Source organism: Chanodichthys erythropterus, chromosome 12 (genome assembly GCF_024489055.1).
Source record: "Chanodichthys erythropterus isolate Z2021 chromosome 12, ASM2448905v1, whole genome shotgun sequence".
Taxonomy (NCBI): domain Eukaryota; kingdom Metazoa; phylum Chordata; class Actinopteri; order Cypriniformes; family Xenocyprididae; genus Chanodichthys; species Chanodichthys erythropterus.
The window spans coordinates 14,565,772-14,583,038 of NC_090232.1; the positions used below are offsets into that span (position 1 = coordinate 14,565,772).

Below are 17,267 nucleotides of genomic sequence, written 5' to 3' on the forward strand. Positions count from 1 at the left end.
CTATCTGAATTTAGAAGAGTTTCTGTTATGCAGAGTTTTTTTGGGGTTACTGCATCGTCATGGTGACGAGCGGAGCATGAGCTTAGTTTGAGAACAGGTATATCATAAATGTTCTATATTGTTGTATTCTTTCAGCAATCGCTATGCTATGTTAAAGTTATCAAAGCATTGTGTTACCAATTAGCATTTGCTAAATTAGTTATAGCTAGCAAAATTTCCACTACTAAAAATATAAATTGAGATTACATGATAATTTTAAGTTTAATGTATGAATTAACATCCTCAAAAAATTCAAGTTTAGAGCAATTCAAATGTACGAGTACAAAATTGAAATCTGCCAGTTCTGCTTAAACTTTGAATTTCTTAACTAAAAAAAAAAAAAAAAAAAAAAAAAAAAAAATGATGTAACTGATTACCTCATTTTTTTTTTTTTTTTTTTGCATTTTGCATTTTGCCAACTTATTCGGGTATACAGGGTAGATAGACAAACAGACAGATAGACAGATACTGGATGGACAAATGTAAGGGCAGATGGACAGACAGATGGAAGAGTGGATAAAAGAAAGGCATTACAGAAAATTCTTAAGAAAGAGAATAGGACAGAAGAACCGGAGGAGGATAGAAAGGAGCAAGAGAGGGAAGGTGAAGAAAGGCCTTTCTGGTGCTGGGTGGTCCATGGCCCACCCACCTTTCTCAGCTCCAGAGACACACACTATTGGTTGTCTGGCAGGTAGAGGAGCTCTCTGCAGGAGACAGATAGAGCTTGCCGCTGGGACATACACACACCTCGTACACAGTCTGTTTGGGGTATGTGGTCCCTGGACCAAGCAATGGGTCCACGCTCCCATGTGGAAGATTTCCAAGACGGATTGAGTTTGCGTTTAGAAAGATCTGAGAAGAGGAGAGAAGAGGAGAAGAGCAGAAAATACAAGAATACAGCCATTATAATCAAAGCCTTCAGATAAATCAACATAATAACAGTAATTTAAGATTACCCTGCATTTACTCATATAAAAAAACGTCACACTGATGAAAGACTGTATCATTATTTGAGACATACATAGTTGAACAGTGTTGTCCTCAGTGGTTAAGACACAACAATCTGACCAGTCCAGTCTAGTCTCTCTCTCTCTGTATGTGTGTGTGTGTGTTGCTTAGTATCTCCTTAAGACCATTTCCCAGCTTCAGACCTCCAAAGTCCGTTCACAGCCTATTCTAGGGGCTAAGGGACTATTCTAATTTGGCATTTGTTCTTTAACTTCTAATAAAAAGCAAAAAAGCAAACCCTAGGGCAAAAAAGTGCCCAAACTTGAATAAACACCTAAGATGCAAGATTATATTAAAAACTCTTGCTTCACTCTAAAAAATGTCAACCCAAATTTGGGTCACATATGGATTGAAACAACCCAGAATTTTTAGAGTGATCCATGACACAATCCTGGTGCATTAATTCCTCCTAAAGGACACACATTTAATTTCCAGATATGGACCAGGAGCTACAACATCACCAGGGGCATGAACTACATTTCATTAAAAGTCTGCTTGCCCTTTGATTTATAAATATGTTGATGTATCCTGTATTAATCAGTTCCAAAAAGTCTGTAGGCTCTGACAGCTAGGAAAGGCCAAATAATCTTTACAATAGCTCATACGCTGTGGGTGAGTGACAAAAAACAAAGGAGGGAGAGAGAGAAAGAGAGAGAAGACACCAACAAGGAGGAACTAATTACTGTAAGTAATGGTATCTGAGGTGTTGACAGGGCATATCTCTATAAACATTTGCACAAACAAGCCCCCATGATGCTTTGTTGTCAGCAGGACAGCGCACAGCCACTTTTCCTATCTGTCTCTCACTTTGTCTCTCATTGTTGTCTCACTCGTTTTTTTGCTGCGTCAGTTTTTCATTTTGCTCTCGCCAAGTGCCCTGCAAACTTCAATATAACACTTATCAAATGTGAATTAGATTTTTTATACACACACATACCTCAGAGTGAACTTTACATGTCCTTATACGTGAACTGCCTTGACATTTCTTTAGAGTTGATTGCAAGTTAAATGCTGTAATGTACTGCATAATGCTATCCTAAAACCAGCATTAAATAAACCCAAGGGGATTTCAAGAACCTCTGTATGTTTGTTCCTCTATAAGTGCAGTACGTTCAGGACACTTTGTATGAAGATAAACACATGTCAATGGGAGCAATGTAAAGGAAAAAGCCTTGACAATAGATAAACAAACATACAAACAAACAAACAATATGTGGGCAAAAGGGGTAATTAGTCTTAAAAAAAAAAAAAACATATTAAAGGAACATTTGTAAAAAGCAAATAAACTTCATTATAAAATGTAATGGTCTAAATGCAATCCAGTCAAACATTCGGAACACTTCAAATGTATGTTCACAGTGTAAAGAGTGAACAGGTTAAACCTGAGCCTTCTTAAAGCCCACTTTCACAACTCCAATTACCCTCAAGCTGTCGACAAGTATCTACAGTGACTTTCTGTTCCATAAAGTACTGCACATAGAATAATATGAAATATTTATATTCTAACCTTTTTCCTCACAACTGCGAGTTTATTTCTCACAGTTTGGACTATATAACTTGCAACTGTGAGTTTATATCTCACAATTCTGAGAAAAAAAGTCAGAACGAAAGTCAATTCATATATTGCTTAAAATAAAGACTTTCTGGTTGTCAAACTTTGTGGAACAAGATTATTGTTAATATAACAAAATACTTGGACACCTTGTGAACTTATATCATACTAGTGATGCACCAAAATCTTTTTTTTTTTTTTAAACCACCAAAACCCAAATTTTAATTAAACAGACACCATTTAAGTTAATGCAAATTAAGTGCTAATTAAACATCACTTTTTCTCTGTGATTACGCTCCTTCAAAACCATTTGGGCCAAAACCAAAAATTTGTTTGCCGGTGCCACTTGTTATTTGTATCTAATGCAATGAAAGCCATTTTGAATTAGTCCAAAAATGCTCAAATACTTTTTCGGCCGAATGTTCATTTGTGATTGGTTACAATGCTACTATCCACTATAAAAATAAACAACAAAATTTGACGCAAATGGAGCTTAAATTAAATGCCATCATTGTTACTTAATGACTAATGTTACCTCAAAGCTTAGTCCCCTGTTTTACATGTCCTTCTGTCTCTGTTCTCTTTAAGGAATTTGCATTTGTCCTCTAAATGCTTTCATCACTTCATCCCCTTCATTGCCAAATTACTAAAATTCTATTTTGGCATTCAGTTAGCCGACATGTCCTCATGCATTGTGTCACCTAATACCAGTGAGTGCCTCCTTGGCCCAAAACAGACCCTCAAATCCAATTCCATTTTAAACACTCTTCCGTTTTCTGCCAAGAGACGGAATTCCAGAATTTTCTGAGATGTGGCATGGCTAATGGTACCGCCTGCTGACAGCTATCATGACCCCTACTGAGAGACACTATGAGAGAGAGAGAGAGGGGGGGGGGGCTACCATGGGGAGCAAGAGAGAGAAAGAGACAAGGGAAAGAAGTCGGAACGGAAGTCATTTAGGTCATCTTATGAGGGGATTAAAGATGGCAACCTCCCCAAATGAAAGTGTCTGTATGAATTACTGTCAGTCAACCATGGGATAAAAAAAATGGTGGTGCGTTGTTTACAAACCTCTTCCCATTCTGGAAACACTATTGGGGAATGTGTGTGTGTACACTTCCGTGTTTATATGTGTAGAGAAGGCCAATTATAGTCGGTCCAAACATTTTTTCATGCATGATTTCTCACATGTCACAGCTGGAGGAGGGTAAGCAGCAAATGAAAATGAACAGGTCGAGAAGAGTCGAGAGTTAAATGTGGGGAGGATGGGAAGGTTTTTGGAAATGCAGCTGATATGAAGGGAGGGGGATAGAAACACATGCAGGTGACCCATCAGACTTCATGAGGTCATTCGTGTGTATCACATACTCCATTACGTTCTGGAGATGAGTGGAGTCACATGCTATAAAACGCAGACAGATTGCTGAGATCTCCAGTCTCAGTTTCTTTTGTTCTTTTCTTTACGACCGTGACAATCAAACAATTCTAGCGAGCAGATGCCACAGGTTTCATTTACTTCTGCACTTACTAATACAAATTAATGGTTGGAGCTCCCAAAGATAAAAAAGTTTATGGACCTGTGGCTTCATACTTGTCCTTCCCATTATTCTACAAAGGTCACGCAAATGCCAATACAGGTGTCAGTATTCTCAATTATAATTTTTAACATAAATTTTTCATTTCTTGGCTTGTGTGTATATTGTGTAAAATGAAAATTCTGTCATCATTTACTAAGCCCATGTTGTTCCAAACCTGAATGATGATCTGTGAAGCACAGAAGAGAATTTTGAAAATCTGTGTACTTTGTCCACAAAATAAAAGTCAATGGGGTCTAAAGTTGTTCTGAATATTGCATGGACAGACTGAATGAAACATTCTTAAAAATATCTTCTTTTGTGTTGTTGTGGTGGAAACAAACCTCAGTACTTAAATGGCTGATAGAGCAACCTTGAAATATGTGTTCTATTAAAGCGGATGTGTTATTTTTCAGGTAACTAGCCTTATACTTTTCAAAAGTTTAACAAACTTTATTAAATATCACCACAAAGAGTAAAATATTGCTTGTCATAACTGTAGTTGACCAAACAGAGAAAACTGACTATAGAAGAAGACAGTTTAATATCTAATGTCTGCTATAGCGCCCCTTGTGCCGACACTGAGAACGCATTGTGAATTTGTATTTCAGTATGAATTGCATTCTCAAACATTTCAAAAATGGTGTTTGCATTTGCATACGTGTGTAGTATATGGTTTGGGTCTTAAAAAAGATTCCAGATACCTAAACAGGAGGGTTTAAAGTCTAATGCCATAGAAGAAACTTTTAAAAAACAGCTTTTAAAGCTTTAGAAACTCACATACTGGTACTTCAGAGAGCCCACAAAGGCCTCACTTGTCCTCTCTTAATGGATGATACCTACAGCCAATGTGCTGATTAGAAGAATGGTATAATGTGACAACAAAAACATTTTTATGTTTACAAACAACCATATGGCTAAGAATCCTATACAACTGACAAAAGACTTAAGAGAGGGGAGCAACAACAGATGGATAAGGCCAAATGGAGTTGGCACAAATAAAAACACTCCAAAAACTGCATTTTCCCCCTGAATTTTAGAGTCACACTTTGAAAAAAGTGCCGCTAAGTTTTGCAGAGAGAAGTGCCATGGGACTCCATACTCTAGAATAATAGAAAATAAAAACCTCACCGCCATCACGCAAAAACAACCCAGGGGCAAAACAAACCGCTGGCAGTAATTTGGCTGTTGGATTATTAACCTCATAGGATCTACCCCCTCTCTATTGAACCACGGGGCTTCTGATAGATTTGTCTGCTGATAGATGAGTCTGCTTCAGTAGCAGGGCTAGTTTAGGAGCGTTTCTCTCGTTACTTTGTCCCTATCACACACCCTAGTGGCTTTATTAAGATGCATGGGTTTAAGGGCTGGTCTCAAATGGACACCATATTGGAGCTTTGCACAAACAAATGAAACATTAGCGTACATATGCCTGCTTCAGCTCCCCCGTCTCCTCAGCTTGTCGACACCATATGTATCTATATCCACCGCCTCATTGGCTGGCTGAAGTGAGAGGGAGTGTTCAGGTGGAGAGAATGGGGGATTTAATAGGCTCTACAGCTGCCATGTAACGCAAGCACAACAACAAAATAGGTACTTAATTTCATGCATCATGATGATGGTGATGGTGTTTAGCATAATGAAAACTGATCTTGAGGGCTATGCTGGGGTAATCCTGAGTACATTTACGTAGCATCGTTTTTTCTACACTTTTATCTTGACATTCTGTAGTTGACTTAACCTTGTGTTTAACATTTTCATCTAATATCATTACATTTCATGTAATATAATATAATCTATTTACACTGTGATGTTTGATATAGTTTTTTTTTTTTAAGTAATTGATACTTTCAGACAGCAAGGATGAATTTAATTGATCAAGTGATAGTAAATACTTTTACATTGTTAGAAAAAAAAAAAAAAAAACTATTACAAATAAATGGTGTTCTTTTGAACTGTTTCTGTCAAAAATGTATCATGGTGTTTAAAAAATAATAAGCAGAACTGTTTTTGACATTGAAACTAATAAGAAATGTTTCTTGGGAACCAAATCATCATGTTAGAATATTTACTGAAGGATTGTGTGATAATGAACGAGACCCCGATTTTCTAAGTTAAAAGGCTGTAGGCTGATTTTTATGTGAAGGACTTGGGACGTTTTTGCCAGGTAAAAATGAAAGGATGTGACATTTATGTATGTTCCCGAAAGTCTTTACTCTGTTCTATGATACATAAAAGGAATGCTTATACAATGTTCAGGATAATGCCTAAAGAGCCATTCTGTATTGGAATGTAAATGTATCACGCAAAGAAAAGGGAATAGTTCAAACTGTAATCTCATATAGCCAGATAAAGTCTAAAGTCTCAAAAATACTTTATAATCAAACTATCATAACAGTGTAATTTTAATGACATCACCTGTCAACATGGTGGTGGTGAATTGCAGAGTTGGGGCAAACACTTTATCAAATGCTTTCTCAACTGCTGCTTTGCAGCTCCATTGCTGTCATTCTCATTGCTGACAGCACATTATCATTTAAACACTGACCCCATCTTCCTGTCCGCTCCAGATAGGGCTTGTTGTCCCAGCCCGTGAGTGTCCCGGACAGCAAGAGAAGACCTCCGCCACAGATCTGATGATTATGCCTGAGCCTGCCATGGAACCAAAACCTGAGCCAGCACCTGCCACGGACCACTAGCATGAGCCCCCTCCAACCACTGAGTCAGAGCCAGCCAAAGAGTTCATCCCAGAGCCAGTCCCAGTTTGCCATATCCATCCCTAGGCCAGGGTATATTGCCATGTCAATCACGGAAACCCCAGGGCCAGATAAGGATCACTGGCTCATTGATTTTAAAGCAGAGCCAACTCCCACCATTTCCCACCCTCGAACTCTCTCCTTGTCTGGATAAGACAGCTATGATTCTGGACTGGCCTATCCCGCTGGTGCCTCACAGCTCCTGGGCTCCGCCCTCACCTCTGACTCCTGCAAGCTCTTTGGCTCCACCTCGGGCTACGTTTGCTTTGAAGCAGATCCTCTGGCTACACCTTAGGCCTCCAGGCCCATTTCTCCACCCCGACCTGTCAGCCCTTCAGCTCCGCCATGGTATGCCATCACTCAGGCTCCACCAGGGTGCCTCGTCCCTCTGGGTCCACCTTGTTCTCTCGTCATCCTGGTTTCGTCACGGATGTCTGGACCCACAGCTGCACCTTAGCCCTCCACCAGATTTCTCACTCCATCCCTCCGGTTCCACCTTGCTCCTCGCTCCCTCCCATGTCACCCCATTCTGCTTGGGTCTTTCCACCTTGTCCAGGTCCACTGCCATCACTCGGCCCTCAGGCTCTGCCCAAGATGACCATCAGGGCTTCGTCTTGGCTCCACCCTCTGACAGTTCTGCCATGATATCACCCATTGCGGTTTCCTTCTGTCTCCTGTCCTTGTCCAGCCTCTCCTCATCCTCCTCCCAAACTTGTGCATACAGTGCAAGGACACGCCTTGCGGGAGGGGAAATTCTGTCAGGGTTCTATTTAGTTTAAATGCAGTTTTGTTCATATGCTTAGGTTTTTAGTGTATCCTTTCAGTGTAGCGTTCACCTTACCCTTGTTAGTTTCCTTGGTTACTCATTAGTTAATCATTCTGTTCAGCTATTTCTTGTTTAGTTCCCTCATTTACTCTGTGTATAAATACTCCCTGTTTTAGTAGATACAAGACAGTAATGTGCTCAACTAAAGAAACTGTATTCAGGGTCTGTTCTCCCTCTCTCTCACGAGAGCTATTAGACCACATACAGCAGTCTCTTCTCGTTTCCCTTGATCTTAATGGGCACCAGGAAGAGAAAAGGCAATAGGACATGGACCCATTTAGCCATTCCCCTTTAATTCTCTCACCCCAAACTTTTTAACATTGCCCTCTTAAGAGTTGGCTGCTGACAACATTGATTTGATTTCTCGTCTCAGCTGTCTAATGCACTTGACTCTCTTCTCCAAATTGACAGAGGCATCTATTTTCAGCGTCTCTTCCCTCTGGGGAATTACAGGGAGAGATGGGGGCAAACAGGATGGGATTGTGCTGATATGAGCATTTGTTCTAAATTACTGAGCTTGTTCATAAAGATGGGCAGAGAAAAGAAGAAAAAGCAAAAGCAAGAGCTGGGACTGAGAGAGACAGACAGAGATAAAGGTCAAATTATGAGAGGAAAACAAAACTATAAACTTAAAAGATTAGTTCACTCAAAAATTAAAATTCAGTCATTATTTACTAACTCTCATGTCATGTCATGTCATTCCAAAACACAAATTCCAAAATACTTTTTATTTCTTCAGTGGAACTCAAAATAAGAAATTTGAATACAATTTGAAAAAGGATGCTAAAGCACAATAAAAGTAGTCACTTTAGTATGCTAACAAGTCTTCTGAACCCATATCATAGTTTTGTGTGATGAGCAAACCAAAAATGTAAGTCTTTATTTATTAAAAGTCTTAACATCCACGCTAGCTCCAGGTTTGTGTTCATGAGAAATATGCAAATTAATTGTTGTTTAAGATCTTTTCAATGAATTAGTGTATCCAGTTTACATCAGTCTGAATAAGCCTGATTTATGAATGATTCATCAGGCTTATTCACACTAAGCAATATGGGTGTAACGGTATGCGTATTCGTACCGAACGGTTCACGGGGAAAGTTCCAAATGGAAGTTATCATCCCTATGCGATCATCCCTATGTGAGCAGGGATGTTTGGAATGCACTTGGCAAAGAGAGCGGCGTGATTTCCTCATTATCTTCAGCTGGGATGTTCCTGTGACAACGCAGCGACAGCATAAATAATATACAATTTATATTTTTAAAATTTTTATATTTATAAAAAAAAAATATATACACACACACTACCGTTCAAAAGTTTGGGGTCAGTAAGAATTATTATTTTTTTTTTAAGAAATTAAAGAAATTAATACTTTTATTCTGCAAGGATGCATTAAATCAATCAAAAGTGACAGTAAAGACATTTATAATGTTAAAAAAGATTAGATTTCAAATAACCACTGTTTTTGAACTTTCTATTCATCAAAGGATCCTGAAAAAAAAAAAAAATATATATATATATATATATTATATATATATATATATTGTACACAAATATTTTGTACAATTGTAAACAATAAATGTTTCTTGAGCAGCAAATTAACATATCAGAATGATTTCTGAAAGATCATGTGACACTGAAGACTGGATTAACGATGCTGAAAATTCAGCTTTGCCAACACAAGAATAAATTACATTTTCAAATAGAAAACAGTGATTTTAAATTGTAATAATATTTCACAATATTACTGTTGTTACAGTATTTTTAATTAAGTAAAAATCTTACTGATCCCAAACTTTTGAGCGGTAGTATATATATATATATAACACATATATGTATTACTTTGTATATACAGTATTATATAGCATATTTTAAAAACTTTTTAAAATATAAAATGTATGTTTTTATTTGCAACAGTTAGGCTAAAAAGAAAAAAAGAATTATGCTGTTAAAACAGCGACATATGCTGATGGACACTGTGCTGCGTTGTCACAGGAACATCCCAGCTGAAGATGAGTAAATTAGGCCACTCCCTTTGGCAAGTGCATTCCAAACGGCTACATACAGCACGCGCGTGCCCTGCTTACATAGGGATGATCACTTCGGTATGAACACGTTCGGTATGAATACGTGTACCGTCATGAAAAAAACAAGGTTTCTACAAAAAACACATACTTATATTATTCTTATGGTATGGTACATAAGATTGAAACGCGAATGATTAATTCCCGAACACTGTTTGTAGTTGTCGGTTCAAGTTGCACCGCATCAGCTTGAGGTTGTTCTTTATCTCAGAAGTAGCGTAAGTACATCAGAAAAAGAATGGGGCATCAGTTTTTGTTGGGAATTTGTTGTGTAGCCGTATTTAGTGTAGACAGCATCACTGATTATAATGGGTTCTACTGTATCTACAACATCACTTATCTTCTTCCAATCCAATGGTGTCTGTGAGAAAAGGATCATTTACACTGTGCCTAACAAGCTTTTGTTACGTTGCACCACTCAAGTCTGGTGTAGGCATGGGTGTAACTGACCCTTTTCTCACAGAAACCATTGGATTGGAAGAAGATAAGTGATGTTGTTCTTCACATAAAGCTATTGTATGGCTTTAAAAGACTTGGAATACAGTGCACACGTAATATGGATCACTTCTAAGGTGCTTTTGAATCCTTTTTAAAGCTCTGGCCCCCATTCACTGTAATTGCATGGAACAGGGTGACCAGGATATTCCCTGAAATTTCTCCTTTTGTTTTCCACTGAAAAAAAGATAGTTGAGTGAGTAAATGACTATTCATTTTTGTGTCAACTATTACTTTAAGAAATGACCAAAGTTTTAGAAGTGCCCTTACTGTGCATCAACAACTTTTTCTTATATCACTCCTCACTATACTATCCTGCTATCTCAGGCATGAAAGAAGAAAAAAGGAAAAGAACAAAAAAAAAAAAAAAAAACTTTTTCCCAAAGAGGTGACAGAACAGCATGATATATGACTTGGACTCATGGAAGTTAATTAAATAGCCTGGGCAGTTACTAAAGTGAGATAGGAAAAGGAGAGAGAGACAAAGGAAGAGAAAGGGGGAGAAAGAGAGCTAGGCAGCTCAACATGACGGCACTAATTTGAACAAAAGGGGGTTGGGGGGTAGCGGTGAGCATGGATAATCTAAACATGTTCAAGGTGCTTTTAGAATTACACTAACACTGCAATTACTGGACAGTGAATTAGGCTTGTAGACAGGGAAAGATGTAGACAGATGTAGTGTATAACTGGAAGACAAAGAACAAAACGAAAAGAGAAAAGAAAAAAAAAGAAAAAAAAAAAAAACAAGAGTATGAACAAGGAAAAGGAGAAAGATCTGAAGTATTAGGAGGGGTTTGGTTGAGGCAATTACGGAGGACATGAGCCACTCACATCTGACCAGACAGAACTGTGTGAAGTCACATCTACCACCTTAAGAAAAGGTCTAATGCAACACATATGAGATGTGAACCTTAGATAACCAATTCAGAGCTTTTTAAGTACAGTAGGTACAGTATGCTCTACCAATAAAAATACTTCTGTGATGAAGAAAATGTACGTGAACCCTTTAGATTTACTGGGATTTCAGCACAAATTGATTATAAAATTTGACTTGCTCTTCAATTAAAACCAGTAATACACTACCAGACTGAAACATGTTTCTGTTTGAGAATTAGTTCATGAAACTAAAACTGCAAATTTTGCCATGAATTACTCCTGTTCCAAATCCATTCAACTTTTGTTCTTCTTTAAATCACAAATTAAAATATTTAATTAAATCTGAGAGACTTAAGTGAAAGTCCACGTAGCCAAAACTTCATGAAAATTTCAAAAAAGTTCATAAAGACATATTAAAAGTAATCTATATGAATTGAGCAGATTAATCCACAGCTTCTGATGAGACACAATCGCTTCATGTGATGAACAGATTTAATAACACACTGATCAGCACACATCAAATACAGTCAAAGAAAGCTGAAACACAGCTTAATTCTCGTAAACAAAACTCATTGGTTCTTGTGGAAGAGCAGGCTCGATCAGTGTGCACTAATCAATGTTTATGTGAATAAAAGCATAAATTAAATCTGTTCATCATATAAAGAAATTCAGTCTCTTTGGAAGACTTGGACTAAACTGTTTGATTCATATGGAAAACGTTTACAATGTCTTTATGAACTTTATGAAGTGTCAACATTTTGGGTGAATGGAACTTTAATGGAGGGATACAAATCTCTTAGGTTTCATTAAAAATATATTCATTTGTGTTTCAAAGATAAATGGAAGTTTTAAATGGAAACAATTGATTTATACAAATTACACACAAATGATGATGCATTTTCATGTCTTTACTGAACTGTTATCACTGGGAAAGGAAGGTCAACCAGTTACTGTCAAATGTTTAGGTTTGCTAAGATTTTTTAAACATGATTTTATGCTCACCAAGTCTGTATATATTTATTCAAAATAAAGTAAAAACAGAAATATTGTGAAAATATTGTTATTCCTGTGATCAGCCATTACTCCAGTTTTCAGTGTCGCATAATTCACATTCTAATATGATGATTTGGTGCAGAAGTAACATTTGTTTAATTATTACTTTCAGTATTAAAAACCGTTGTAGAACCCATGACAAATAGAAAGTTTGAAAAAAAAAAAAAGACATTTATTTGAAATTGAAGATTTTTTTCTAACATTATTATGTATTTACTCTTGATAAATTAAACGCATGAATCTTCACAAATCTTAAAACAAAATGAGATTAGTTGTGTACATCCAAAGATTCACATAAATGTTCCACCCTGCATTGTGAATGTTAACAAGGTGTGTTCAGTAAAGACACAACATAATTTCATGTATAATGGTTTGTGTGTTATTTGTTTATGCATTCTGGAAGTTTCTTGTTCATTATGACCACCTTTGTGCATAAGTCCTGGCAAAAATAAAGGTTCCAAAGTTTTTTTTTTTTTTTGCAGTAATGCCATAGAATACATATTTATTTATTTATTTATTTATTTTTTTGGAAGATATAATAACCTTTTTTCCACTATAAAGAACTTTTTGTACAATGGAAAGTTTACATGGATGTTAAAATACAGGTGCTGGTCATATAATTAGAATATCATGAAAAAGTTTATTTATTTCACTAATTCCATTCAGAAAGTGAAACTTGTATATTATATTCATTCATTACACACAAACGGATATATTTCAAATGTTTATTTCTTTTAATTTTGATGATTATAACTGACAACTAAGGAAAATCCCAAATTCAGTATCTCAGAAATTTAGAATATTACTTAAGACCAATACAAAGAAAGGATTTTTAGAAATCTTGGCCAACTGAAAAGTATGAACATGAAAAGTATGAGCATGTACAGCACTGAATACTTAGTTGAAGCTCTTTTTTGCCTGGATTACTGCAGCAATGCGGCATGGCATGGAGTCGATCAGTCTGTGGCACTGCTCAGGTGTTATGAGAGCCCAGGTTGCTCTGATAGTGGCCTTCAGCTCTTCTGCATTGTTGGGTCTGGCATATCGCATCTTCCTCTTCATAGTACCCCATAGATTTTCTATGGGGTTAAGGTAAGGCGAGTTTCCTGGCCAATTAAGAACAGGCATACCATGGTCCTTAAACCAGGTACTGGTAGCTTTGGCACTGTGTGCAGGTGCCAAGTCCTGTTGGAAAATGAAATCTGCATCTCCATAAAGTTGGTCAGCAGCAGGAAGCATGAACTGCTCTAAAACTTCCTGGTATACGGCTGTGTTGACCTTGGACCTCAGAAAACACAGTGGACCAACACCAGCAGATGACATGGCACCCCAAACCATCACTGACTGTGGAAACTTTACACTGGACCTCAAGCAACGTGGATTGTGTGCCTCTCCTCTCTTCCTCCAGACTCTGGGACCCAAAATTTACTTTCATCAGAGAACATAACTTTGGACCACTCAACAGCAGTCCAGTCCTTTTTGTCTTTAGCCCAGGCGAGATGCTTCTGACGCTGCCATTTGTTCAAGAGTGGCTTGACACAAGGAATGCGACAGCTGAAACCCATGCGTATTGGGTAATGGTGCGTAGTGGTTCTTGAAGCACTGACTCCAGCTGCAGTCCACTCTTTGTGAATCTCCCCCACATTTTTGAATGGGTTTTGTTTCACAATCCTCTCCAGGGTGCGGTTATCCCTATTGCTTGTACACTTTTTCTACCACATCTTTTCCTTCCCTTTGCCTCTCTATTAATGTGCTTGGACACAGAGCTCTGTGAACAGCCAGCCTCTTTTGCAATGACCTTTTGTGTCTTGCCCTTCCTTGTGCAAGGTGTCAGTGGTCGTCTTTTGGACAACTGTCAAGTCAGCAGTCTTCCCCATGATTGTGTAGCCTACAGAACTAGACTGAGAGACCATTTAAGGGCCTTTGCAGGTGTTTTGAAGTAATTAGCTGATTAGAGTGTGGCATCAGGTGTCTTCAATATTGAATATATTTACAATATTCAAATTTTCTGAGATATTGAATTTGGGATTTTCCTTAGTTGTCAGTTATAATCATCAAAATTAAAATAAATAAACATTTTAAATATATCAGTCTGTGTGTAATAAATGAATATAATATACAAGTTTCACTTTTTGAATGGAATTAGTGAAATAAATCTTTTTGATGATATTCTAATTATATGACCAGCACCTGTATATTCATGGAACTATAGATGCCAAGAAAGAACCTTCATTTTTAACCTTTTTTGACATCTGCATGGTTTCCCATTTACAATTTCACATACTCACCTCTCCTTCTGAAGACTCTAAAGTGAGATCTTTCCTACAAGAAGCTTTGAATTCCCCTACTCCCGCATTCACTTCAACACCTTTGGGAGCCTCCAGTGTCAATGTCCTTGTCGGAGACTCTAGCCTGTTAGAGGAAGACAGACTTTAATGAACTAATGACCACAAATTACTGTTTTTAATGCACACACAGCTTTCAGCTGGGCAAATAATAATGAAAACCCTCCTAAACTGTCTTTATTAGTAGTGGTTGTATTTAGTATTGAAATTTAATGATACCAGCTGTCATCCTATTTGAGTTCATTCATTTATAACCCTTTGTGTGCCAGAAAAAATACAGCCGTTAGTGAGTGCTGATATTTAGTATAACAACACTGGAACATTTCACTTTCCTCAACCATGCAGACAAATTATGGGCTTCATATTCAAGGTCTATTTAATGTTATATAAGACTTGTGAGAGACAAATAATGTGCAGATTGTAAAGAGTGAGGGCATGGTTAGAAGAAAATAATCAACATGAGATTTGTCAGGGAATGAGATAACTGAATGAACTATCCAACCATGAGTATCCACCACCTTAAAACAGAGAAAGAAACAATATTGATCAGGAGAGAGAAAGAAAAAGATAGTATATATAATTTGACACAATGTCATTTGTGGGTGAACCACGCTACTGTTGAAAAGTTTGGGGTTGGTAAGATATTAGGGCTGTCAAGCGATTAAAATGGTTAATCCTTAAATGCATACCTCGGGTCTTTAGTGACCCGGGACATAATTCACTACCCTCCTCCTCATTCATTTTTTAAAGTTAGACTTCAACTTTCTTGGTATTCCTCAATCGGTTCATTATAAAAAATATAACATGAAAAAAATCATAAAATTATTAAAGAATGCCTATTTTTTTATTAATTTTTTGTAAAAATTGTATATTATAGTGCAATTCACCTTTATTCCACAAGGTGGCAATGTCTGATACACAATGCTGAAGTTACGACTCATTTAAACAGAAAACGAAATAATAACAAAAAACATGAAATGGCTCATTCTGATTTACTGCAGAGCAAGTACTGAACGCAATCAAATATGACTGTAACTGTCACTGGATGGATCTGGTGAAGTTGTTAGCAATTGAAATATTGATTTTGAAGAAATTGAAAATTATAGAGTTCTGAGAATGTTTGAGATGGCGAAAAGGCTCATATTTGCGACCTCAAACAAAACTAGCCTATTATTTGCTGAATTTACTGGGAAATGAGCTCTGACGAGGACAGTGATGATGGCATAAAACATCTGCTCAAACTGAACCCTTTCAAGCTCCAAAAGGTAACAAAATATTTATATTATTCTTCTGTAATTGCTACTCTAATATCAGAGGAGTTTTATATTATTGCGACAGGTAGAGATCCTTCCGTGTTAGCTATAGTTCCGGGTCAATAAAGACCCGAATATGTAAGAATGATTGGTGAAACAGTCATGCATTTAAGTGTTAATCAAATTAATTACACAATGTGGCAATTAATTAATCGAATTATTTGCAAGTTAATCGCACATCAAATTTGGCTGAAAAATGACTCCCAAAATATAATTTAAAGTCATTATTGTGTTAAATGAGAAAAGCATCAAATAAACATTACAAAAAGTAGCTTTAGAAAGATATTATATTTGATTCAACAATTTATTGCACATAAATGTTTAGGTTACAATGGCCATGAAGCCATGAGGGTGAGTAAATGACAGAATTTTCACTTTTGGGTGAACTATACCTTTTATTTTGAATGTATGAATGGACCATTGAATCATTGATTCACCCAATTCGTTCACAAATTCACTCAGAAACACTGATGTGTTGCTCAGAGACCCACAATCGTTCTGCTGTGGCTTTATATGTAATATTTTAATTGACAAAAACAGATAATATTTTGTCTAAAACATAACACAATATTAGCTTCTTATTAATTGAACTGTTGTATAAAATCAGTATCACATTTGCACTCATAACAAAAACAGCACTAGTATGATATTGCTCTTGTTGTTCATGTGATATTGCTTTATCTTATTATTTTTATCACATGATATAAATATTAGACAAAAACTCATACAGGGACATTTTTGCCCCAGTATCTTGAATTGTAGGGACATATAACTGCATATTATATTTTATATATATATATATATATATATATATATATATATATATATATATATATATATATATATATATATATATATATATATATATAATATCAGGTTATTAGCAATGTTGAAAGCAGTTGCTGCTTTTGTGGGAATTGTAATTGTGTTGTTTTTTTGTTTTTGTTTTTAGGATCCTTTGATTAATAGAAAGTTCAAAAGAACAGCACTTTTACTGTTTTAATGTATCCTAGCTGGATTAAAAAAAAAAAAAAAAAAACAAACTCCAAATCGCCCCCCCCCCCTTTTTTTTTTACTCTTTTCTGTCCTTCCCATCCTTATCTTGCTCTATCTGTGAGATCCCCTGTCTTCTGAAAAGAAAAGAAAAACTCGATCTTCAATTCAGCAGCAAAACAAAATATCTTAAGTGTATGGAAGATAAGAGAGGCCTGCTTTAGTATCTTATCTGCCTGATTCATTATTCCGCCAGCGAATGCACCCATTTCAACATACAGCTTGACCTTTTCTGCCACTCTGACAAATTTATGCATTTGGATATTTGTTACAGTCATATGAAAAGCAATAAATA

The 17,267-nt window shown here is 36.6% G+C and overlaps 1 protein-coding gene across 1 annotated transcript in view; it reads right to left on the minus strand.

Annotated features, from left to right (window-relative positions):
- Positions 1–612: 612 nt before the first annotated feature.
- Positions 613–17,267, minus strand: part of LOC137032282 (zeta-sarcoglycan) — a 131,018-nt gene continuing 114,363 nt past the window's right edge. Inside the window, exons 6-7 of the mRNA XM_067403998.1 lie at positions 14,550–14,673; positions 613–891 (exon numbers count right to left, since the gene is read on the minus strand). Coding sequence (XP_067260099.1) covers positions 694–891; positions 14,550–14,673 — 322 coding nt within the window. The 3' untranslated portion in view covers positions 613–693. The remainder of the gene's footprint in view (positions 892–14,549; positions 14,674–17,267) is intronic.